This window comes from Symphalangus syndactylus, chromosome 13 (genome assembly GCF_028878055.3).
Source record: "Symphalangus syndactylus isolate Jambi chromosome 13, NHGRI_mSymSyn1-v2.1_pri, whole genome shotgun sequence".
Taxonomy (NCBI): Eukaryota; Metazoa; Chordata; class Mammalia; order Primates; family Hylobatidae; genus Symphalangus; species Symphalangus syndactylus.
The window spans coordinates 91999949-92027402 of NC_072435.2; the positions used below are offsets into that span (position 1 = coordinate 91999949).

Consider the following 27454-nt stretch of genomic DNA (forward strand, 5'->3'; position numbering starts at 1 on the left):
GTCTAGTTTTAAATTGAGTTTTGCTGTCTGAGGAACAAGTTTCTCCAGAATATTCTTTTCCTTCATGCAAGTCTTGGGTATTCTTCCACAAAATGGAATGGTTTTTTGATTAATACAAAAAACTCTACTATGATTTTGATAAAGATAGAATTGAATGTATGTATTGGTATAGGAAGGTTTTTAGAAATTATTTATTTATTTATTTTTACACTGTTGTGTTTTTCTGTTAGTAGACAGATCACTTTCTTACGTCTTTAATGCCTTTCAATAAATTTCTATGATTTTCTCCATAACCGTGTTATATATCTTTTGTTAGATACATCAAGGAACTGTTTTTTGATATTAGTGTAAATTATATTTTAAAATTACATTTTTGAATTTTTCTATTCTTTGTATAGGTGTGTAGTTGATTTTTTGCATACTGATCTTCTAAACAACTTGATAATTTATTTGTAGATACAGTTTTTTTTGTGTGTGTGGACAGTCATAATCTGAAGAGATAATGTTTTGCTTATTCCTTTCTAATGCTCCAGCCTCTTCTTTCCTTTTCATGTTTAGCCTACAGGCTAGGACTTCGAGTTTAATCAGGAAAAGAGTTTGTGATTGTGGACATCCTTGTTGTAACATGCGTATTTAAAACTTTTTTATTTCCAGATAATTATAGATTCATGTGCAGTTATAAGAAGTAATACAGAGAGATCCCATATATCCTTCATCCAGTTTCTAATGATAGCTGTACAACTATAGTACAATATCACAACCAGGAAATTGGCACTGATATAATCCACTGACCTTATTCGGATTACAGCAAGTTTGCATGCACATGTGTGTGTGTTCGTGTGTCTGTGTGTGTATTCTATACAATCTGTAGAATTTGTATGACCACCACAGTATGTAACCTTTTGAGGCTTTTTGTTTCACTTAGCATAATTCCCTTGAGAGTCACCCAAGTTGTGTGTATCCACGAGTTCACTTATTATTGCTTAGTAGTATTCCATGGCATAAATCTTCCATAGTTTATTACCATTTACCTATTGAAGTGCATTTAGATTGTTTCCAACCCAATAGCATTTGACTATTAGGAATAATGCTGTGATGAGCATTCATGTGCAGTTTTTATATAAACATAAATCTTCATTTCTCTGTGATAAATACCCAAGAGTGCAATTGCTTCGTCGAATGGTAAGCATGTTTAATTTTGTAAGGCATCCTCCACTCTTTTGCAGACTGGCTGCACATTTTTACATTCCCATCAACAGTATGTGAGTGATCTAGTTTCTACTCATGATTTCCAGCGCTGAGCATTATTACTGGTTTTTTAATTTTAGCTATTAAAATAGGTGTGTAGTGATACCTCATGGCCTTAATTTGCATTTCTCTAATGGCTAATGATAGAGAACATCTTTTTTTTTTTTTTTTTTTTTTTTTTTTTTTTTTTTTTTTTTTGAGATGGAGTCTCACTGTGTCACCCAGGCTGGAGTGCAGTGGCACGATCTTGGCTCACTGCAACCTCTGCCTCCCCGGTTCAAGTGATTCTCCTGTCTCAGCCTCCTGAGTAGATGGGATTACAGGCATGCACCACCACGCTTGACTAATTTTTGTATTTTTAGTAGAGACGGGGTTTCACTATGTTGGTCAGGCTGGTCTTGAACTCCTGACCTCATGATCCACTCACTTCAGCCTCCCAAAGTGCTGGGATTACAGGCATGAGCCACTGCACCTAGTCTGCATCCTACAATTTTTACTAAAATTTTCATTCTCGTTTAGTTCTATATGTTTTTAAATTACCTTTGTAATTTCTGCTTCTTGTGAATAGATCTTATATATCATTGATTAATTTCTAGGTATGTTTTTGAAGCTACTGGAAATGATTCTTTTAGAACTCATTGTTTATTGATGGTATGTAGAAATAGAGTTATTTTTGTATATTGACTTTCCAATCCTTTCCCCCTTTTCCTTTTTCTTCCTTATTGTTCTGGCTAAGCCCATCAATACAATGCTAAAACAAAAATGATGTTAGTGGGCATATTTGTCTGATTCCCATTTCATAGGGAACGCTTTCACATTTTCAACATTTTAGCATTAAGAATGGTATTTGTGTCTCTATTTCCTTCAGTTCTGCTCTGATCTTAGTTATTTCTTGCCGTCTGCTAGCTTTTGAATGTGTTTGCTCTTGCTTCTCTAGTTGTTTTAATTGTGATGTTAGGGTATTAATTTTAGATCTTTCCTGCTTTCTCTTGTGGGCATTTAGTGCTATATATTTCCCTCTACACACTGCTTTGAATGTGTCCCAGAGATTCCGGTATCAATGAATCCAGGAGCTGGTTTTTTGAAAAGATCAACAACATTGATAGACCGATAGCAAGACTAATAAAGAAGAAAAGAGAGAAGAATCAAATAGACACAAGAAAAAATGGTAAAGGGGATATCACCACCAATCCCACAGAAATACAAACTACCATCGGAGAATACTATAAACACCTCTATGCAAATAAACTAGAAAATCTAGAAAAAATGGATAAATTCCTCGACACATACACTCTCCCAAGACTAAACCAGGAAGAAGTTGAATCTCTAAATAGACCAATAACAGGCTCTGAAATCGAGGCAATAATTAATAGCCTACCAACCAAAAAAAGTCCAGGACCAGATGGATTCACAGCTGAATTCTACCAGAGGTACAAGGAGGAGCTGGTACCATTCCTTCTGAAACTATTCCAATCGATAGAAAAAGAGGGATTCCTCCCTAACTCATTTTATGAGGCCAGCATCATCCTGATACCAAAGCCTGGCAGAGACACAACAAAAAAAGAGAATTTTAGACCAATATCCCTGATGAACATCAATGCAAAAATCCTCAATAAAGTACTGGGAAACCGAATCCAGCAGCACATCAAAAAGTTTATCCACCATGATCAAGTGGTCTTCATCCCTGGGATGCAAGGCTGGTTCAACATACACAAATCAATAAATGTAATCCAGCATATAAACAGAAGCAATGACAAAAACCACGTGATTATCTCAATAGATGCAGAAAAGGCCTTTGACAAAATTCAACAACTTCTTGCTAAAAACTCTCAATAAATTAGGTATTTATGGGACGTATCTCAAAGTAATAAGAGCTATTTATGACAAACCCACAGCCAATATCATACTGAATGGGCAAAAACTGGAAGCATTCCCTTTGAAAACTGGCACAAGACAAGGATGCCCTCTCTCACCACTCCTATTCAACATAGTGTTGGAAGTTCTGGCCAGGGCAATCAGGCAGGAGAAAGAAATAAAGGGTATTCAATTAGGAAAAGAGGAAGTCAAATTGTCTCTGTTTGCAGATGACATGATTGTATATCTAGAAAACCCCATTGTCTCAGCCCAAAATCTCCTTAAGGTGATAGGCAACTTCAGCAAAGTCTCAGGATACAAAATCAATGTGCAAAAATCACAGGTATTCTTATACACCAATAACAGACAAACAGCCAAATCATGAGTGAACTTCCATTCACAACTGCTTCAAAGAGAATAAAATACCTAGGAATCCAACTTACAAGGGATGTGAAGGACCTCTCCAAGGAGAACTACAAACCACTGCTCAATGAAATAAAAGAGGATAAAAACCAATGGAAGAACGTTCCATGCTCATGGATAGGAAGAATCAATATCATGAAAATGGCCATACTGCCCAAGGTAATTTATAGATTCAACGCCATCCCCATCAAGCTACCAATGACTTTCTTCACAGAATTGGAAAAAACTAATTTAAAATTCATATGGAACCAAAAAAGAGCCTGCATTGCCAAGTCAATCCTAAGCCAAAAGAACAAAGCTGGAGGCATCACTCTACCTGACTTCAAACTATACTACAAAGCTACAGTAACCAAAACAGCATGGTTCTGGTACCAAAACAGAGATATAGACCAATGGAACAGAACAGAGCCCTCAGAAATAATGCCACATATCTACAACTATCTGATCTTTGACAAACCTGACAAAAACAAGAAATGGGGAAAGGATTCCTTATTTAATAAATGGTGCTGGGAAAACTGGCTAGCCATATGTAGAAAGCTGAAACTGGATACCTTCCTTACACCTTATACAAAAATTAATTCAAGATGGATTAAAGACTTACATGTTAGACCTAAAACCATAAAAACCCTAGAAGAAAACCTAGGCAATACCATTCAGGACATAGGCATGGGCAAGGACTTCATGTCTAAAACATCAAAAGCAATGGCAACAAAAGCCAAAATTGACAAATGGGATCTAATTAAACTAAAGAGCTTCTGCACGGCAAAAGAAGCTACCATCAGAGTGAACAGGCAATCTACGGAATGAGAGAAAATATTTGCAATCTACTCATCTGAGAAAGGGCTAATATCCAGAATCTATGATGAACTTTAACAAATTTACAAGAAAAAAACAAACAACCCCATCAACAAGTGGGTGAAGGATATGAACAGACATTTCTCAAAAGAAGACATTTATGTAGCCAAAAGACACATGAAAAAATGCTCATCATCACTGGCCATCAAAGAAATGCAAATCAAAACCACAATGAGATACCATCTCACATCAGTTAGAGTGGCGATCATTAAAAAGTCAGGAAACAACAGGTGCTGGAGAGGATGTGGAGAAACAGGAACACTTTTACACTGTTGGTGGGACTGTAAACTAGTTCAACCATTTGTGGATGTCAGTGTGGCGATTCCTCAAGGATCTAGAACTAGAAATAGCATTTGACCCAGTGATCCCATTACTGGGTATATACCCAAAGGATTATAAATCATGCTGCTATAAAGACACATGCACACGTATGTTTATTGTGGCACTATTCGCAATAGCAAAGACTTGGAACCAACCCAAATGTCCAACAATGATAGAATGGATTAAGAAAATGTGGCACATATACACCATGGAATACTATGCAGCCGTAAAAAATGATGAGTTCATGTCCTTTGTAGGGACATGGATGAAGCTGGAAACCATCATTCTCAGCAAACTATCACAAGGACAAAAAACCAAACACCACATGTTCTGACTCATAGATGGGAATCGCACAATGAGAACACATGGACACAGGAAGGGGAACATCACACACCGGGGCCTGTTGTGGGTTGGGGGGAGGGGTGAGGGATAGCATTAGGAGATATACCTAATGTTAAATGATGAGTTAATGGGTGCAGCACACCAACATGGCACATGTATTCATATGTAAGAAACCTGCATGTTGTGCACATGTACCCTAAAACTTGAAGTATAAAAAAAAATGGTATTTGTGGTAGGTTTTGTTCTGTGGATATTCTCTATCAAATTAACATTATTGTTTATTTTAATTCTCAAATTGCTCTAGATTTGGCTAGCAGGAGCTCTTCCAGGCTAGCTCTTCAGTTTTTGACATGCTTCCATCATTTTTTTTGAGCTACTTCTTACCACAAGATGTTCATCTTGTACACACCTTGTACAGCCCTCGAGTCAATTGATTTCTTTTAGTGAGAAGTGGTGTTTAGAATCTAAGTTGTGAGGGCTACTGATGTGGCTTTGCTTCCAGGTCCTCTCAATAGACTGAGCTAGGAAATATATTTGTCCAGATAAATTTATCTATCTAAATCTGTCTTATCATCCATCTAAACATATCTATCTAAATATAGCTATATAAATCTCTCTGTCTCTATCTCTCTCTGTGTCTAAAACCATAAATTCATTCTAATAACTGGAATTCCAGTTCAAAACCACAGGATACTTTCCAGAGTTTTCTCTTTTTCTAATTGTAACTCTTTTCCCTAATGGTGAGAATCCTGGTTCTGCTAATGTCAATATGCTAGCTTATTTCCTTAAGCTAGAATGTATAGAAGGTAGTTTCAGGATTCCTAAATATTTTTTAATTCAGGTGTTTATCTGCTTCCCCTTATGGCTTCACATCACTGAGGATTTGTGCTGATTGTCCTTGCGGAGCTCTCTCTCTGTCTCTTGGGTGTCCTCAGACCTGTTGCTCGTGGAGACACAAATCAGGTTATTGGAGCGCCCTGAATATTCAGAACTGTTCAGATGATAGGAGGAAAAGCATTCTGTACCCTCTGTGGGCTGGATGTGAATTCTCTTCTGAGCCACCTGGAGTCTGTCATTACCTTGCCAAGATACCTGGAGGAAGCCTATCCTGTCGCTGATCTCCCTGAACTATCTCACTCTCCATGGCAAGGAAGATGCAACCGATTGTTGACTCATCTTGGCCTTTTGAGGAGAATTGATCTACTCATATGGGGACAAGATTGATTTTCATTTTGGAAATTATATTTTTATCTTTCAGGATACAGCTATTAAAAAGATTCACATTTATTGGGAAACCAAATAACATCACTAAAACCAACTAAACAATGACAAAAAGCCCTAAAACTGTTGGATTAAAAGCAAATCATCAATAAACTAAAACATATTTAGAACTGAGTGATAATGTAAACACTACACATCAAAAGGAAGCTGCCCTCCTTCCTTTCTTCAAATGTTTCCTCCTCTATTTCAACAACATCTGCCTGCCTTCTTCATATCCATCATTTTTTTTTATTGTATGTGTGTATGTGTGTGTGTGTTGATTTAGATTCTGAACAATATATAAGTGTACAATATAAATCAGGTAGATTGGTGCTGACCAATAGGGTAGCAACATTGCTAACAGAATAAAAAAACTGAAAATATGCTTGGAACAATATGCTCCATAAACAACTATATAACTGTGCAAATAATTGGACTACTTTGAGTCTTGATAGGGATGATTTTAAAAAATTGAATATATATTATACTTGAAATCTAAACTATTAGCTAAAATTTGAGTATATTTTTTTCTGGAGCATATTGAATATGCAGGTATGAAGTCATCTCAGCTATATTCCACTGATGTTTTATTTCTTCTAGAGTCTAACTAATGTTAGACAAAATTTTGCTGCATTGTTTTTTCCTCAAGGACCAATACAGAGAAATGATTTTCTTGTTTAATATTGAATTTAGTTGATGAATGTGAACATCATATCATAATTTTGTTGTCTAATCTCAGTGGCCTTTTGGTTATGAAAAATAAAAGCTCTGGTTGGTTTGAGCTAAGCACACAGACTTCAGAGAGAGTTGAAGGCAATACATGGTGTCTTTGTTCCTGGTGCTTATCCCTGTGCCTTTTTTTTAACCACCCTGGTTCATATTTCTAGCACTGCAGAAATGATAAGCCAGAAACATTTTCATAAGGGCAGTCAAGTGACTTCTTGATGTATTCTTTCCAAATTGGAATGATTCTTCTTTATTAAATATCTGAAAGTTCTTGTGTAATTTCATAACTTCTTTCTCCCTTGGCAGAAATAGGAGAGCCAGTGTTAGGAAAGCAGCACAACGATACCTGATGGATTACTTGAATCCTCTAATATTAAGTTATGTTAAAAGAAAGAGGTTCCATCGTCTATCACTTGAAGAGATGCCCTGGAGAGCTCAGATGAACCTGTATCTAGCAGGTGCACACTTTAACCTGGTTTTACAAAAGCTATGGGAGCGTATGAAGATGAAATTTGGCACGTCACGTCTGATGGTCAGGTATAGTATATTATTGATGAAAAATACTTTTTTAGTTTCATGAACATGGATTGTATTTGTATGTTCAGAGCTCCAATGGTGCTAACAACTTAAGGAGGTTTACAGAGTGCTTCTATCTTTATACTGGCTCTATTAGTCTGTTCTCATGCTGCTATAAAGAACTTCCTGAGCCTGGTAATTTATAAAGGAAGAAGGTTTAATTTGACTCACAGTTCCACTGGGGAGGGCTCAAGAAACATAATCATGGTAGAAGGGGAAGCAAACACATCCTTCTACACATGGTGGCAGGAGAGAGAAGTGCAAGCAGGAGAAATACCATATGCTCATAAAACGATCAGATCTTGTGAGACTCATTATCATGAGAACAGCATGGGGAAAACTGCCCCCATGATTCAGTTACCTCCATCTGGTCCTGCCCTTGACATGGGGGGATTATTACAATTCAAGGTGAGCTTTGGGTGGGGACAGAGAGCAAAACCGTATCACTGACCATTGGTTTATTTCTTAAGTTTTAATCTCAGAATCTTTCCCAATTACGTGCTGGATATAAGTGATAATTTGATTGTAGCTTGAATATGTTTGTTGATCTAGCTTTCAGTGCAAGGGTAAAATGTAATTCCAAGAGAAGTTTAATATGAATTATAGAATAAATGTAGATATTAGTAGGCATTAGGCAAATGTCTATTTCATAGAGGCGTACTTTAAGATCATATTTACTCATCCATTGTCAATTTTCTATCATTAACTCAACAGACATTTTTAAGCGCTTACTGAGTGTCTTTGGCTAAGTGCTGTGAGAGATAAAAATGGAAGATACATACATAATATGGAATACTGTGTAGCTATGAAAAAGATACAAAATCAATGTGCACAAATCACAAGCATTCTTATAGGCTAATAACAGACAAACAGAGAGCCAAATCATGAGTGAACTCCCATTCACAATTGCTTCAAAGAGAATAAAATACCTAGGAATCCAACTTACAAGCGATGTGAAGGACCTCTTCAAGGAGAACTACAAACCACTGCTCAATGAAATAAAAGAGGATACAAACAAATGGAAGAACATTCCATGCTCATGGTTAGGAAGAATCAATATCGTGAAAATGGCCATACTGCCTAGGTAATTTATAGTTTTTTTTTTTTTTTTTTTTTTTTTTTTTTGAGACGGAGTCTTGCTCTGTCACCCAGGCTGGAGTGCAGTGGCCTGATCTCGGCTCACTGCAAGCTCCGCCTCCCGGGTTCACGCCATTCTCCTGCCTCAGCCGGTAATTTATAGATTTAATGCCATCCCCATCAAGCTACCAATGACTTTCTTCACAGAATTGGAAAAAACTAATTTAAAGTTCATATGGAACCAAAAAAGAGCCTGCATCACCAAGTCAATCCTAAGCCAAAAGAACAAAGCTGGAGGCATCACTCTACCTGACTTCAAACTATACTACAACGCTACAGTAACCAAAACAGCATGGTTCTGGTACCAAAACAGAGATATAGACCAATGGAACAGAACAGAGCCCTCAGAAATAATGCCACATATCTACAACTATCTGATCTTTGACAAACCCGACAAAAACAAGAAATGGGGAAAGGATTCCTTATTTAATAAATGGTGCTGGGAAAACTGGCTAGCCATATGTAGAAAGCTGAAACTGGATCCCTTCCTTATACCTTATACAAAAATTAATTCAAGATGGATTAAAGACTTAAGTGTTAGACCTAAAACCATAAAAACCCTAGAAGAAAACCTAGGCAATACCGTTCAGGACATAGGCATGGGCAAGGACTTCATGTCTAAAACACCAAAAGCAATGGCAACAAAAGCCAAAATTGGCAAATGGGATCTAATTAAAGAGCTTCTGCACAGCAAAAGAAACTACCATCAGAGTGAACAGGCAATCTACGGAATGGGAGAAAATATTTGCAATCTACTCATCTGACAAAGGGCTAATATCCAGAATCTACAATGAACTCAAACAAATTTATGAGAAAAAAACAACCCCATCAAAAAGTGGGCAAAAGATGTGAACAGACGTTTCTCAAAAGAAGACATTTATGCAGCCAAAAACACACATGAAAAAATGCTCATCATCACTGGCCATCAGAGAAATGCAAATCAAAACCACAATGAGATACCATCTCACACCAGTTAGAATGGCGATCATTAAAAAGTCAGGAAACAACAGAACAACAGGTGCTGGAGAGGATGTGGAGAAACAGGAACACTTTTACACTGTTGGTGGGACTGTAAACTAGTTCAACCATTGTGGAAGTCAGTGTGGCGATTCCTCAAGGATCTAGAACTAGAAATACCATTTGACCCAGTGATCCCATTACTGGGTATATACCCAAAGGATTATAAATCATGCTGCCATAAAGACATATGCACATGTATGTTCATTGCGGCACTATTCACAATAGCAAAGACTTGGAACCAACCCAAATGTCCAACAATGATAGACTGGATTAAGAAAATGTGGCACATATACACCATGGAATACTATGCAGCCATAAAAAATGATGAGTTCATGTCCTTTGTAGGGATATGGATGAAGCTGGAAACCATCATTCTCAGCAAACTATCACAAGGACAAAAAACCAAACCTATGTTCTCACTCATAGGTGGGAATTGCACAATGAGAACACATGGACACAGGAAGGGGAACATCACACACCGTGGCCTGTTGTGGGGTGGTGGGAGTGGGGAGGGACAGCATTAGGAGATATACCTAATGTAAATGATGAGTTAATGGGTGCAGCACACCAACATGGCACATGTATACATATGTAACAAACCTGCATGTTGTGCACATGTACCCTAAAACTTAAAGTATAATAATAAAAAAGAATAATGAATAGAAACTATTTATTATTTTTGATGCAAGACTGTTTAATGCCTAGACCTTATTTTAAAAAAGAAATGACGGCTGGGTGCAGTGGCTCACGCCTGTAATCCTAGTACTTTGGGAGGCCGAGGTGGGCGGATCACAAGGTCAGGAGATCCAGACCATCCTGGCTAACACGGTGAAACACTGTCTCTACTAAAAATACAAAAAATTAGCCGGGCATAGTGGTGGGCACCAGTAGTCCCAGCTATTCTGGAGGCTGAGGCAGGAGAATGGCATGAACCCAGGAGGCAGAACTTGCAGTGAGCCTATATCGCGCCACTGCACTCCAGTCCGGGTGACAGAGTGAGACTCTGTCTCAAAAAAAAAAAAAAAAAAAAGAAATGCCATTGATTATGGACACATTACTCTGTATAGTAAGCATTGTCATTGAGTTCTGTTCAAATCAGATGGTTTTAAGTTGAAATAAATTGTTGTTCAGAGCTCACAGAGTCGGCACAGATATTTTTATTCCCATTTTCAAGAGCCCTTTCAGAGAAATATATATCGATGTTAAAATTCCCAAGAGCAAAATTACATTGCATAATTTTAAAAGTTAGTGAAAAAATGTTGGGCTTTGATTAAGTGCCAAAACTCTTCATGATTTAAAATTTGGGAGTACTCACAAATGTTTTAAAAATAAAAATAGATTGCATTTGACAGTTTTAATTCAATTTTGCTTATATTGTTATTTAATGTGATTTTCCCCCCTTGCAGTTTCCGATCATGTGATCCTAACATATTCTCACTGTATAATTCAGGAACAGTATTACCAACAAGAAAATTGACTGTAGAAAATTATAAAGCAATGCTTGATTTCCTTCTTACAGCCAAAAAAAGAAAGGCCAACTTACCATCAGGTAAAATAAACATGTTAGTTTATTATCAAATTACCTCTAGATTTTTATTCACTAAAAAACACAACACAACACACATACACATCGTGGACACACAAAGGTATACACCCAGTTTTCCAAAGGATCAGCAATTTAGTCGAGTTTTGATATTTTGTAGGAGATTCTTGTTTGCTCTATTTTACAAAATTTCTATATTCTTATGATATTATTGCATATATTTGGAAATATCTATTTTGTATTTTAACCTTAGCCAATTTGATTGTTCAGCAAATATAATGTTTTAAATTAAATATTCATAGCCTTTGGTGGTTCAAGATAGGTGAAGACTTGCTATCAGGTGTTATGTTTTAGTGGAAATAAGTTCCCAAGCAAATTCCATCAAACATACTAATACAAGCAGGCACCCAAACTATCATGATAGCTGATTTTGTATTCAGGGGAATCTACCATTGCCCTAGGATTTTCAACCAGCATCTTGCAAGAAAGCTCACTCTAAGATGAATGAAGCCTTGTTATCTAGTCAGGTGACAGGGGACCCCAAAAGGTAGAGACATGCAGGTAAACAGGGTTCTTTTTTTTTTTTTTTTGAGATGGAGTCTCATGCTATCACCTGGGCTGGAGTGCAGTGGCGATCTCGGCTGACTGCAACCTCCACCTCCTGAATTCAAGCGATTCTCCTGCCTCAGCCTCCCAAGTAGCTGGGATTACAGGCACGTGCCACCACGCCTGGCTAATTTTTCGTATTTTTAGTAAAGACGGGGTTTCACTATGTTGGCCAGGCTGGTCTCCAACTCCTGACCTTGTGATCCACCTGCCTCTGCCTCCCAAAGTGTTGGAATTATAGGTGTGAGCCACCGCGCCCAGCCGAAAACAGGGTTCTTGATCAGGGTATGCTCTGGAAACTCTAGTCTGACTAACCTAATTTCCACACCCCTTTCCTGCAAAGATGATGGAACCTGGACACTTTCTAACCAATGATATGGTTCATTTCACAAATAAAAATTTATTTCTAATACCTTTAGGCTGTTACAAACTCACTTATATAGACTTTTAGTAATGACATTTTAAGTGCTATGGGATTTATTGTCAACCAGAGTTCTTGGTATGCCAGTTAACTGCCCCAGGAGTGTTGATTTATGTTTGAGGTACTTGGCATGCTTTCTGATTTCTTCTAGGATATAGATTAGATTTCACAGGTATGTGCATATCATACTCTGTATAGTGAAGTATTTGAAGGTGAATTCCATAGCCATAGAAGTCTGATTGTTGAATATAGCTTGTAGTATATAGCTTCCTGAGTTTTTCTTTTTTTTTAAACTGGCTCTCTACCTAAGACCTACCATGAAATTGGCAATAGAATATTTTGCTACCGAGACTTACTATCTAATGCAGGGTTCTAAGAGAAAGTTGGTGGCAGGAGAAAGCCTTCTTTTTTATGCTACACCAGCAGGGGAATGCATGGCCAAGGTTGCTGCACTGCCTAACTCCAGAGGTGCAGCTCACTTTCTGATATATGTGTCTTAGGAGTGGCCTGTTTGGGAGGAAATGAAAGGACAGTAGTATTTTCTATTGTTCCCTTCAAAAAACATGTACATTCCTACTTCTGCATTGTTCCTTTTGCCATCGACTTTGTCTGAAATGACGTTCTCTGTATTTCTCCATATAGCTAAATCATGCCCATTCTTTAAGACCCAAATACCTCCTTCTCTAGAAACTTTCCCTGGTTCATTGTATCTCGGAAAGTCTTGTCCTTTCTCCAAATTGATGTAGCATTTGTTATCTGAATTACTCATTTGACCCTTATCACCTACTGTGTTTTTTGGAACTTAATTCTATGTTTTTAAACATGTCATATTTTTGTACTGTAGATGCTGAAGAATTTTCTACATTTATTAATTCCATAATGAGTGATGAAAATATGTCCAAGACACAAACAGTTTATGACTCAGACTCTCAATCAGGTTCTAGTGCTAAAGAAAAGGACCGAGGAGCAAATTTGTGTGTAATGGATCGTTTTATGAAAATCTTTTTATACTGCAGAAGAGCAATGGTAATGCAATCTTTCTTGTTTGCAGTGTAGTAGACATAAATTTCAGCCCACCAACCCGGGCATGTAAGATACATTGTGTTTATTTTCTTACTATACATAATTTTAGTTGTGACTTTGAGACCTCATCGTGCTGGGTGTATCCTAAGTCACTTTTGAGGTGTACCTGCAGTGATACTGAGGGCATGTGTTGTCCAATTGTCAGGCAGAGCGGGGAAGCTTCTTTGGTCATTGTCATCCATCCACCCAGAGCCCAGGTGTTCTTTGTCGCTGTTCATGCAGTTCCTATGAATATGCATGCACCTCTCTGCCGAGTCATGGGGTTCTATCATAATGCAAGAGGTTCCTCTATAGGGACTTGATCTCTTTTGGGGGTACTATAAATCTCTCTCTTCTTTCTAGGACAGGAAAATATCTTTCTAGGCTACAAGAGAGCCCTGCCCTTGCCCCCGGTCTCCTTCTTCCCATCACTTCCATGTTCTCTCAAATGCTTTTCTTTTTCTTCTTAAATATTATATGAGACACGATTAAACCCAGAATTGGAATTGTTAGCTACAAAGAAATCAGTTTCTTTTTTTCATAGCAGGAAGGGCATATACTTTAAACTCCTCAAGAGGTAAGGAGAAATCTATCCTTTCTAGATAAGAAAGGAAGACAGGTTCTCATATGCCCCATGGAGTGGACAGAGTGATTTTTACATAATGTAATGTAAACCTGGATCACCTGCTTTGACCATGAGCATCGAATCCTATCCTGGCCTCCAGCTTCAGGGCCCTGGAAAAGCTGGTCCTGAGCACCTTGCAGAACTCAGCTCCTCTTACTCTTGCTGTTGTTTAGCTCACTCCCATGGGTCAGCAGTCTTGAAAGCACTTAGTTTGTTCCATCCTCAGCCCTCAGTGTCACCTTGCTGTTCCCTGAGCCTCAAATGTTCTTCTCCGCCCAACACCCTCACTGCCACTTTCACATGACTTGTTCAATATTCAGATGTTTGCTCAAATGCTACCTCATCAGAGAGGACTTCTTTCCTGACCACCCTGTCTAAAGCAACCTGTCCTGTAATGCTTTGTCAGGTTCTAACTAATTTCTGCTTTATTTTTCTTTATAAAACTTCTTATTGCTTGAAATTATGTTTTTATATGTCTACTTTTCTAGTGTCCATCTCCCGAAATGAATGTAAGCAGCATGAGGGCAGACCCAGTTTCCCTTGCTCGCTGCTGAATTCCCAGCACCTAGAACAATGGGTTAGCCATGCTGAACCCATGACTCCATTTCCTCATCTGTAAATTGGGTAAAATACTAGTACGTAGTGCACACTTACTTCATGGAATCTTTGTTTGAAGTAAATGAGATAATACATATAACAGTGTCTAACTCATGTAAGTGATACTAACAAATGATGTTAGTTATTTTTACTATTGACACATAATATTTGGAAAAAGATGAAGATGAAGTTGTTCAGAGATCTGTAACCTTTGGAACTTTGGGGTCTTTTAAATTTTGTGTTTGTCATAGGTTCTTGCTCATCGTGGTGGTTATTGGACTCTGCTTCAGAACTGCTGTCGGGCCTTATGGAACTTTACTCAGGAACTACAAATACTTCTTAAACAGGCAGTGGATCTTGATAAAACATTTCCTATTAGCCAAGATGGTTTCCTCTGCACCTCTGTTTTACCATTCTATTTGGGAGCAGAATTACTTATTGACATGTTAATACAACTACAAGATACCAATTCTATTAAGGTAAGGACACTTTGGTAATTATTTTTATTATATTCAGTTAAAAATATCGTACTGTGCATCTTGGTATAAGTAGAAACTGATTTTTTTTTGATTTCTCATTTGGTTTGTCTACATTTCATTTGCTTCTCATTATAATTTTGTTTACAATATATAACTTGCATTGATGTTAACTAACAATAGCTTAGCCTGAAAATTTAGCTTGTTATCGGGAAGGGAAAGTAACATAAACTGAACTCCAGCCCCTACATAAATTAGCCTTAATGCACTTAATCCTTATAACAATGTTTTGCCAGATAAAGAAATAGATTCCAAGGAGGATCACCTAGCTTGAATAAAGATGTGATCGGCTGATCTTTATTCCACTACTTCTCTGTCCTGTTTTATTATTCTGGTCTACTAGAATTTACAGCCATTTAAAATTTATCACACTGTGGTTTAAAGCATAGAAATAAAATTGAAGAAATATAAATAGAATATAACCTAAACACATTGAAAATTAGTAAACACATACACACGTTGTGCCATAAGGCTTATAACATTTCTAGAGAAAAATATTTGGCAATGGCAGAAAAGACAAAGAGGGTAAATTATTAAGGTTTTTACACTTTATATAAAGTTGTACAATATTAACTCTAAGTGATAAATTAAGGATGTATTTAATGGTCCCTTGAGTAACTAGTGAAAAAGAGACATAGCTGAAAAGTCAACGAAGTAAAAGTGAAGACTAAGTAATGCTCAATTAACTCAAAAGAAGGCAGGGAAGAAGGAACAGAGGAACAAAAAACATGAGACAAAGAGAAAACAAGTAGAAAACATTCACTGTAACTCAATGATATCAATAACTGTATTTACTATTTGTGGGTTAAAGATGCCAAATAAAGGGTAGAGATTCTCTGTCTGGGTAAAAAAGCAAGACACATGTACCCGTCTATCAAGAGAAGCACTCTGAATATAAAGAAACAGGTAGATTGAAAATAAAAATATGAAAAGAGATACACCATGAGAACAGGAAAGATAAAAAAGCTGATGAGTCTATATTGTTAGACAAGATAATATAAATCAAGGAGCATCATGAGAGATAAAGAAGGATATTTCGTGTTAAGAAGAACCTCAATTAATCAGGAAGACATACCAATCATAAATATGTATGCACCTAATAAGAAAAATTCAAAATACATTCTGGACATCCAAAGCTTGAAGAACTTCCTGGATGACACACATTGACGTGTCAGGAGGGTGACATGCCCTGATTCCACAGGGAGAGGGCATGGCAGCTTTGTGCCAGGGACCCTCTCAGACTTCACTCTATGTACCTCTTCACTAGGCTGTTTCTGAGTTTTCTTTACAATAAAACTGTAATTGTAAGTACAGTGCTTTCAGTGAGTTCTATGAGTCATTCTAGTGAATTATCAAATTGAAGGGGCTATGGAAACCCCTGAATTTATAGCTGGTCAGTCAGAAGATTAAGTGACCTGTCACAACTGTGGTACAGTAAACCCAGGTGGAATGGAAACAGAGCACAAGTGCACGTGGTGTGTTCACCGAGATGGGTCATATGCAAAGTCAAAAATAAGTCTTCAAAAATGTAAGACTGAACTCTTGAAGAGTATGTTCTTTGACCATTACAGAATTAAATTATAAACGGATTGCCATAATATAGGAAGAAAAATCTCCAAATATCTGGAAATTAAATAATACAATTCCAAATACCCCATGAGTCAAAGAAGAAAACACAAGAGAAATTAGAGAATATTTGAAACTAATAATAACACATCAAAATGTATGGCATTCAAATGAAACAGGGCATAGAGGGAAATTTATAGCTTTCAATGCTTAATAGGGAAGAAAAAACATATAATATTAATTATCTAAGTGTTTATATATAGAAAAAGAAGAGCAAATTAAATCTAAACTAAAGAGAAGAAAGGAAATAATAAAAAGAAATAAAGGAAATGATAAGAGCAGAAATCAATTAGATAAATATAAAGCAAAAACAATAAAGTCAAAATTTGATCTTTTAAATTAAAAATTATTAAATCTAGTATACTCATAGAAATACTGATGAAGAACAAAGTAAGAAAAGCACAAATTACTCATATTAGTAGTGGAGGAGGGATATAACTACAAATCCTATAGATATTTAAAAAAGGAAATATGATCAATTTTTGTTAATAAATTTGATCACTTAGGTGAAATGGACATATTTATTGGAAAGCACAACTTAACAATCTGACACAAGAAGAAACAGAAAATATGAATTGCCCTAAATATACTAACAAGCTTGACTTCATAATCAGAAACCTTCACATAAAGAAAATTCCAGACCTACAATATTTCTTTGGAAAATTTGAGCAAACACACATGGAAGAAATAATAAATTTTATACCAATGATTTTTATTTGTAAAAATTTATGGGGTACATGAGAAAGTTTGTTACATGTATACAATGGGTTGTGATCAAGCCAGGGTATTCAGGGTGTCCATCACCCAAGTACAGTACACTTTTGTGAAGTATTGCATTTATTCCTTTTATCTTACTGCTCCTTTAACTCACTTGTCTTCATCGTCTCCTCTCACCTGTAACCCCCACCCTTCCCAGTCTTTTTTATCTACCTTTCCACTGTTAACCTCCATATGTTCACATTTTTTAGCTGTCACATATAAGTGAGAGCATACAATATTTGTCTTTTTGTGTCTGGCTCACTTCACTTAATTTTTTTTTTTTTTTTTAGAAATGAGACCAGCTTAACCCTAACAAATATCAACTGGAAAAGTATGAACTAATATCCCTCATGAACATAGATTTGTCAATTCATTGAAATCTCAATGAAAATCCCAACAGGCATTCTTTGGGGTATAAATTGAAATTCATTTTAAAATTTATAAGCAAATGCAAAAAAATGTGAATGGCCCAAAAAAAATTTTTTTAAAAGAACAAATTTGGAGGATTCACTATATATGTTATATCAAGGCTTACTAAAGCTATGGTAATTAGGAGAGTATGATACTGACCTAAAGAGAGAAATATATCAATGGAACAAATAGAATCTGAAAATAGACCCATATATATAATTTTTTTTTTTCCACCAAAGGAGTCAAAGCAGTTCAGAGGTTTCAAAAAGAAATGTCAACTCTAGGACCTAGATTGTTGCCTTTAAATACATTTATCACTAAAGGAAACAGGGCTTCTTTGGAAAAAAAAAAAAAAGCTTGACTACCTTACCTCCTATGTGAACTATATTTGAGGATGACCCAATAGTTGATGAAGGGGAATTTTTCTTTACAAAAGTATCCAGGTAATAAATGAAGAAAGGATGTTGGAATTAGAATTACTAGGTTTCTGTAATTCTTAATGAATGAATTGGAGGATCAAGAGCACCTTATGGAGTATACTTGCCAAAAAACAGAAATCTAACTGGAATCAGATAGAATACTTACATTTATCCCACAATTTGTAGAAAATACAGTGGACAGAAGAACATTTTAAATGAAATTACAGGAATATCCTCAGTAAAATTCAGACTATGAGAGCTCTACAGGAAAACAATCTGATTTTTTTAACAAAAAATTTAATAAAGGGGGAGGTGAAATCTATAAATTAAAAAAGACAAGAGACATATCCAATTACAATGTTTGGACCTTATTTTAATCTAACGCATACAGTTAAAAAAATAAAGCTGTAAGGCAATAAGGGAAATATAAACACTCTTCAGTATAATTATTCAATAATGATTTAAAGGAATTTCTGCTAATTTCTTTTTTTAGGTAGGATTATAGTATTGTGGCTGTGTTTTTGTATAACTAATTTTTATTTTTTAGAGATAAATACTAAAATATTTATAGATTAATATAATTTTGGGGATATAATTCAAAATAATGGGGGAAGTGGGTATGTCCTAAGAATTGATAATTATTGCAGCTGGTGGTGGGTACATGGGCTTCATTATATTATTTTCCCTACTTTTGTAAGTGTTAGAAATTTTCTTTAATAAAAGTTTTTAAAAAATCACACATGGCCCATACAAAGTCTTCAAAACTTAAAGAGTCTGGCCTTGGCTGTGCCAGAAACCTCAATCTCCATATGCTATTTTGATCTCCAAATGTCAGTCTTGTTTATTTCTCAGTGTTTATTTCTTAATGTTGCCAAATTTAGGAGGTCAATAGACAATTCTCTTTTTTTCCCCCACTCTTTTGGATTGAGATCAACTGAGAGATGGGTGCTGAACAAGGCAATTGAGATAAAATATCAGCTTTGTTGGTTTTTTTTTTTTTGAGATGGAGTTTTGCTCTTGTTGCCCAGGCTGGAGTACAGTGGCACAATCTCGACTCACCGCAACCTCGACCTCCTGGCTTCAAGCGATTCATTCTCCTGCCTCAGCCTTCTGAGTAGCTGGGATTACAGGCATGCGCCACCACACCCAGCTAATTTTGTATTTTTAGTAGAGACAGGGTTTCTCCATGTTGGTCAGGCTGGTCTCAAACTCCCGACCTCAGTTGATCTGCCCTCCTCGGCCTCCTGAAATGCTGGGATTACAGGCTTGAGCTCACCATGCCCGGCCCTCAGCTTCGTTGTTGAATAACACTATATTAGATAATGTAATAACTACAGAGGACTTCCCTGTCCTTCATCCCAGAAATAAGGCATAGGCATGAGTAACTGATAGCAGATCTGTGCTCCTAGAAGACTTACTGTAGAATCAGTAAATTACAGGGATTGAGCTCATAAGTAAAATATCAACTACTTTTTAAAAGTGTGTCCCATGTGCTGGGCACTGTGCTGAGGATGCAAATTCATGTAAGTCATTGGCGCTACACCTGCTATTCATACCTACACAGCTTGACTTCAGGTATGCATACTGCATTTCACAGCCCGATGACTTCCAAAGTCTCTTCTAACTTCAAGGACTACAGCTTTTGTTAGAAGGGATGTTTATCCTCTACTTTTGTTGGTACTTCCCACCCGTGTATATAGGTTACTTTTAATGGTATTATTGGGATGAGAAGGCTGGACTTGAGTTACCCAACTGTTTGGGGCTATAATCTGGCCCTTATATGGATCTAAGAGGCTTTGTTTTGCCTTAAGAATTTCCAGAGGTATACACAAATGTGTCAGGAACTCATGGGACATGCACACTATTGTTAATAGTAACTCTTTAGGCAAAAAGAGGGTCTCCTTGATGCTTTCCTCCTCCATAGGTGTGACATTTGCATCTAGGAATGGACATATTATTGTATAAATTAACGAATGTAACCAATGTATTAGGGAACTTCATTATGTGTTTATACTAAAGTCTGTTTTTTCCTAAAAATCTTACCATAATTGATTTCATATCCTTACTTAAATGGATAGTGACTGTATACCAAGAACTATAGACGGTCATCTGTGTTGTCCAATATGGTAAACATTAGCCATATGTCGCTATTTAAATTTAAACTTGAATGAATTAAAATTAAACGAAATTAAAAATTCAGTTGCACTAATCACATTTCAAAAGCTTGATAGCTGCAGGTTTCTAGTGGCTATAGGGAACGATAATGAACAGCACAAATATATAGCATGTTTCCATCATCACAGCAAGCTTTACTGGATAATACTGCATCAAATTATCAAGCTTTGACTTGCATAAGAAAAATATTTTTTCTTTTCAGTTGAGTTCTTTTCCATGTTACATTTTTATCACATTCAGTTTTCAGAAAAAATATGGAGTAAAATCTGAAATTACACATTTTTTTTTCACTGTGCTACTTGCAGCCTATTGAAGACAAAGGAGAATTCAGTGTTCCAAGTTGTTATGGGAATATTAAAAATGACAACGGTGGTTCTAGTCTTACCTTTGAGCATCCTTTGGATGATGTAAATGTGGTTGATTTGAAATGGATCCACGACTTTGTATTAAAATCTCTGGAAGTTTTATATCAAGTGGAAAAATGGGAAACACTAGTATCTCTTGCCATTCAGTTCAATACAGTTTCACAGTAAGTACTGCTGTAAGGGCAATTAAAAGTAGCAGACTTCATTGAAAAAAAAAAGTCTTTTAATTAATGTTTTCTTTTTAATGTATTCTTTACCCCTGTCTAGTGAGAGGTATACAGAACAAGTGACACCACTTCTGGTGTATGCACAGCGCCAGCTTCTGCTGAGAATACACAAGTTCAAGGGCCCAGATATTACCCAGCAACCTTGTGCAAGGTATGAGGCTGAATATGGAGAGAAGGTAAGTTTAAGTTAGTTCTATTATTCATGCTGTTGTGATTTCTAATTAGTCCACATATAAAATACAAAGATTTAGAAGTCAGATAAATCTTATTATTCCTGCTTTATATTTCCACTTATTGGCATTTATCATTCAAATCAACAAACATTATTGAGAGCCTGCAGTCAAGGCAAACAGGAACTAAGTCCCTGTCCATAAGAAGTTCATATCAGGCCAAGACTAACTTGGCCATAAAGCACAATGGGGATGGTGTCTAGAGCCCATAATACTTTTTTTTCGTTTTTGTTTTTTTTAGATGGAGTCTCACTCTGTCACCCAGGCTGGAGTGCAGTGGTATAATCTCAGCTCACTGCAACCTCCACCTCTTCCTTAGTGTGTTAATTCAGTCTGTGGCTCTAAGTACATCTCTATGATGATGACTTTTAAAATTACATCTCCACTGTAGATCTTTTTCCTAAATTTTGTCTTGATATATCTAACTGCCTGTATCAGCCAGGGTGCCATCAGAGGAGCAAAACTCGTAAAGACAGGGCTATTTTATCTCTGGAGGGGAAGAAATAAATTCAGTGTCTCCCACTGTGCGCTCAACATGATTCTGACACCAGATGTGTGGGGATTTCTCCCCACCACTAAGCAGGAAATCAGTTCTGCAGTGGACCCCAGCTGGGTGTCTTTCTTTTTTTGAAACAGAGTTTCACTCTTGTTGTCCAGGCTGGAGTGCAATGGCACGGTCTTGGCTCACTGCAACCTCCGCCTCCCAGAGGTTCCTGGTGTCTTTCAATTCAGTTTCTACACAATCTACCTGGAGATAGCATCAGATCCCAGAGGTTGGGGGTTCTGCCCTGATTTCCAGTGTTGATCTTAACACCTCCTGGGTTCAAGTGATTCTCTTGCCTCAGCCTTCTGAGTAGCTGGGATTACAGGTGCCTGCCACCATGCCCGGCTAATTTTTGTATTTTTAGTAGAGATGGGGTTTCACCATGTTGGCCAGGCTGGTCTCGAACTGCTGACCTCAAGTGATCCTCCCACCTCAGCCTCCCAAAGTGCTGGGATTACAGGCGTGAGTCACTGTAATCTAGAGCCCACAATACTTTCAGGGGCCCACTAAATGTTTTAATTTCTTTTAAAATAAGAAAAAAATAACTTTTAGGGCAAAGAAAATGTTTGAATTTCTACTTTCATATTCTTGTATTTACAACAACATGATTATAAAATATTTTTAATATTTTTCAATGGAGAAATAGACTCATGAAGGCAAAAGTACCCAGGGCCCTTGAAAGTCATGGTATATCTTGAATCAGGCAGAGAAAAGAGATAAGTACATTCTTCCATTGACTAGTTTAACAAAGTGCATTGACTACCCAGTCAGACCCATTGCATACAGTTGTACTGTGTGTGACCTGCCCAAGGGCCCCTGGCATATGTGGGGCCTGAAAGCCAGCCCCTCCTTGCCACACCAGCCTATGTGCTTGAGGTGTTGCATCCAGCCAGCAAAGGCTCCATTTTCTTCTTCTCACAAAGGTTCCTTATGGCCCAGTGGTAGCCTTGCCTCCTGCATATTCTATGTGGTGAGAATACAGTTCTGAGTTCCTGCTTCATAAAGTTTAATTTCAGAGGGTTGGAAATAGGGCCAGAAAATAAACATGTAAACAGAAGAGTAGAAAGACTTATAATCATTATAAGGTCTCTGAAGGACTAGAGATGAACTGGGTGAGAGGTGGTAACTTTAGTAAGGGTGATCTAGAACACTTCTTGGAGATGATGGCATTTGATGAGAGGGGCCAGCCATACAATGATCTAGGGGAAGAACATTGTAGCCCAAGAGAAGAAGAATGGCCCATGCCCTGCAGTGGGACGGAAAGAAGGCCGGTACGGCTGAAGTGTAGCAATCAAGGGGCATGGGAGAAAGAGGAGGCTGCTCCTTCCAAGGATTTTTTGTTGCTTCTTCCTCTTCTCCCCAATGTCCCAGTGTGAGTGTGCCCTAAGACTCTGTTCTTGGACCGCTTTTCTTCTCCATCCACATACTCTCCCATAGTGAGTTAATTCGGTCTGTGTGTCTGAGTACCATCTCTATGATGATAAATTTTGTAATTACATCTGCACTCTAGATCTTTCTCCTGAATTTTGTGTTGATATATCTAACTGCCTATATCAGCCAAAGTTCAACCAGAAGAGCAAAACTAGTAAGACAAGTCTATCTTATCTCTGGAGGGGAAAAAATAAACTCAGTGTCTCCCACTATGCTCTTACAACATGATTCTGACACCAGATGTGTGGGAATTTCTCCCCACCACTAAGCAAGAAATCAGTTCTGCAGTGGATACCAGCTGGGTGTCTTTCAATTCAATTTCTATACAATCTACGTGGAGATAGCATCAGACCCCAGAGGTTGGGGGCTCTGTTCTGACTTGCAATGTTGATCTCAAGCCCCAGGTTGTGACCTGTGCTTCTGACTGACAGGTGACAAATTAGAGTTCCTATGACCCACTCCTTGGGTTCGATTAATTTGCTAGAGTGGCTCACAGAACTCAGAGAAACACTTGCTTACATTCACCAGTTTATTATAAAGAAAATTACAAAAGATACAGATGAAGAGATACATAGGGTGAGGCAGAGGGGAAGGGGCACAGAGCTTTCATGGAGCCACCACCCTCTGGGAACCTCCACATGTTCAGCTATACAGAAACTCCCTAAACCCACTCCTTTGGGTTTTTTTTTTTTTTTTATGGAGGTTTCATTATGGAAGCATAATTGATTAAATCATTGGCCATTGACGATCAGCTTAACCTTTCACCCCTCTCTTCTTTGCAGAGGTTGGGGAATAGGGCTGAAAGTTCTTATCCTGCCGTGGTCTTTCTGGTGAGCAGCCCCTATCCTGAAGCTACCTAGGGGCTGCCAGCCGTCAATCAACTTATTAGCATACAAAAAGATACCACTTTGGAGATTCCAAGGATTTTAGGAGTTGTATGTCAAGAAACAGAGACAAGACCAAATATATATTTTACAGTATCACATCTGTCTAGCTAGCTAGCTAGCTGGCTATCCATCAAAGGATTTACTACAAGAATTCGGCTTATATGATTGTGGAGACCAGCTAAGCAAGCTTCAAATCCATAGGGCAGGCAGTCAGGATCATGAGCAAGAAGGAACCCCAGATGGACAGAGGCTGTTACTCATAGGCAGTCAGTGAGGGAAGATCCAGCCAGGAGAGGACAGTTGTAGAAGAAGCTGCTGCTGGTGTTTGAAGTCCTGGAGACTGCGGGCATGTCAGACTCATCTGCTTAGGTCAGGTCCACTAAGAGTAATCTCCCTTGTTTAAAGTCAATTTAATTAGTATCTGCAAAACCCCTTCACAGTAGCACCTAGTTTGATTGAATAATTGGGGTGAAGTGTGTGTATGCCAGAAAGTAGATGCTTCCCTCTCTTTCCGCCTCATAGTTTAGCCGTAACCAAGTTGATCCATTAAAAAACCATCACACTGCCCAATCATCATCATTTCTTAGATGAGGAATACAATTTCTAAATTTAGCACATGTCAAACAAGCCTGTTCTGCTAAGTCTTCTTCAGTCAATGACAAGCCTCCTGTCCTGGCTGCCAGACACCTTGAAGACACCCCTGCCTCCTCTCTTGCTCTCACACCCCACTTCCAACTGGTTACCAAGAGCTCTACCCTCAAAATACAATCCAAATTGGAGCACTGCTCACTACCTCCAGCACTCCCTCTTTAATATACTATAGAATGCACCTCACTATTTGTTTTTTATCCAAACCCTTGTTGTATTTGCTTGGGTTAATGCAGTGACTTCCTAATCACCCTGAACCCCACTTTCAGCCTATAATATATTCTTTTTGTTGTTGTTGTTTTGAGATGGAGTCTCAGTCTGTCGCCCAGGCTGGAGTGCAGTGGAGCGATCTTGCCTCGCTGCAACCTCTGCCTCCTAGGTTGAAGCGATTTTCATGCCTCTGCTTCCTGAGTACCTGGGATTACAGGTGTGAGCCACCACACCTGGCTGATTTTTGTATTTTTAGTAGAGATGGAGTTTCACCATGTTGACCAGGTTGGTCTTGAACTCCTGACCTCAGGTGATCCGCCTGCCTTGGCCTCCCAGAGTGCTGGGATTACAGGTGTGAACCTCCACGCCCAGCCGGTATCTATTCTTAATGCAGCAGATACAATCACCTTTTAAACCCCAAGTCAGGTTCTGTCACACCTCTGTTTAAAACCCTATGGTGGCTTCCCACGCTATTCAGAGTAAAGTGAACATCTTTATCATGACCTTAATATAACTTATCCTATATAACATATCCCCCTGATCTCTCCAGTAACTCCTACCCTATTACTGCCTGGCAGGTTTTCACCGCACTGTTGTGTGAGCTGTTCCTGCCTCAGGGTCTTTGCGTTTGCTGTTGCCCCTACTTGGAGTGCTGCTCCCCAAACATCCACATTGAATCCCTCACTTTTTCCCAATCTTTGCTAAATTTTACATTCTCTGTAAGGCCATTCCACACTACCGTATTTACAACTATGTGCCTTTTTGCTCTATGTCTCTCTAGAGCATTTGCAATTCTTTAATATACTATATAATGTACCATACTATTTGTTTATTATCTGTCTTCTCTCACTAAGATGTTTCACAAGAGTAAGAGTTTTTATTTTGTTCTCTGCTACATCATCCCTTCTTCTTGTAACAGTGTTTGTTACATAATAGGTGTTCAGTAAAGATCCGTTTAATGAAGCTGGAGAAATAGAAAAGACTAGATCAAGTAGGGCCTTATGAGGTTGTGGGAAGAAATTTGTATTTTATTAGGCTGCATTTACATCTCATTATAAAAGTACTACCCACAAGGGACAATAAAGAAGAAGCGCCTATATCAGACTGGGGTTCCAGGAGGACTGTATTTTGAGTGATAGGTTAGTTCAAGGGATGGGAGTGAAGAAATGGAGAGAAGAGGGTCTTGGGCCTTTTAAAATAATTTTTGTCTTTTTAAAACTTGTTTGTTTTCAGATATTTTATTATCTTAGGACTCATACCTGTTAGAAAATAAATTATCAAAATACTACAGAGGAAGTTAGCTCTGAAAAACTTCACCAGGGAAATTAAAATTGCATTAATTATAAGTAGGGTGGAAAAATCTGCCATTGGGAAAGCAGATTATTTTTTAACTTATATAATGGAAGATATATTTAGACCAGCGAATTTATAGAATATTAGGAAATCATATTCTAATTGCTCTACATAATTTGCCTAACGTTCTTCCAGCTGTGCTGTACAAAAGAAATATGAAAAATTATGGAGCTGCTTTTTTTCATGAAAGTTCTCATGATTAGACACTATTCTGCCAGCTTTTTTTGTAGCATTGTTATGTATTGCTTTATTCTGATAAATAAAAAATGAGAGAAACATTTCAAGTAAGCGAAATTTTTAACTATAAATACCCGACTAATATTTGTTTTCACCTTTCTTTTCAAAGATAACCTGCCGAAATTTCATTGGGAAGCAGCTTAAGATTAATTCTTCAGCCATTGAAGAAACAAGCAACTGCACAGATTTGCTAAAAATGCTTATCTCTTCAGGTCAGAACCAATCTTAGCTTGAATGTTTATTTTCTCTAAATCAAGGTTTGCCATTGTGTTCTGCATGTCAAACCTTCCATAATTAGTATGTTTGTAAAATTTATTTTGCAGGTTTAGTTGACTGAAAATAATGCATTTGATTTTTGCCATCTTGTGTTGCCATAAATGTTACTTAAGGGGGATTAAAACACATTTTATTTATTTTTATTTTAAACTTTTAAGTGCAGGGGTCCATGTGCAGGTTTGTTACATAGGTAAACTTGTGTCATGGGGGTTTGTTGTACAGATTATTTTATCACCCAGCTATTAAGCCTAGGACCCATTAGTGATTTTTCCTGATCTTCTCCATCCTCTTCACCCTCTGATAGTCCAGAGCGTGTGTTATTCTCCTCTATGTGTCCATGTGTTCTTATTATTTAGCTCCTACTTATAAGTGAGGACATGTGGTATTTGGTTTTCTTTTCCTGCATTCATTTCCTAAGGATAATGGCCTGCAGCTCCATCCATGTTCCTGCAAAGGACATGATCTAATTCTTTTTTATGGCTGCATAGTATTCCATGGTGTATA

The 27454-nt window shown here is 37.5% G+C and overlaps 1 protein-coding gene across 2 annotated transcripts in view; it reads left to right on the top strand.

Annotated features, from left to right (window-relative positions):
* CFAP54 (cilia and flagella associated protein 54) overlaps window positions 1-27454 on the top strand; it is a 386261-nt gene that overhangs the window by 146110 nt on the left and 212697 nt on the right. For both annotated transcript variants that reach the window (XM_055237476.1, XM_055237478.1), the window contains exons 33-39: window positions 7336-7566; window positions 11169-11311; window positions 13177-13358; window positions 14868-15095; window positions 20848-21071; window positions 21175-21310; window positions 26784-26886. In XM_055237476.1, coding sequence (XP_055093451.1) covers window positions 7336-7566; window positions 11169-11311; window positions 13177-13358; window positions 14868-15095; window positions 20848-21071; window positions 21175-21310; window positions 26784-26886 — 1247 coding nt within the window. The remainder of the gene's footprint in view (window positions 1-7335; window positions 7567-11168; window positions 11312-13176; window positions 13359-14867; window positions 15096-20847; window positions 21072-21174; window positions 21311-26783; window positions 26887-27454) is intronic.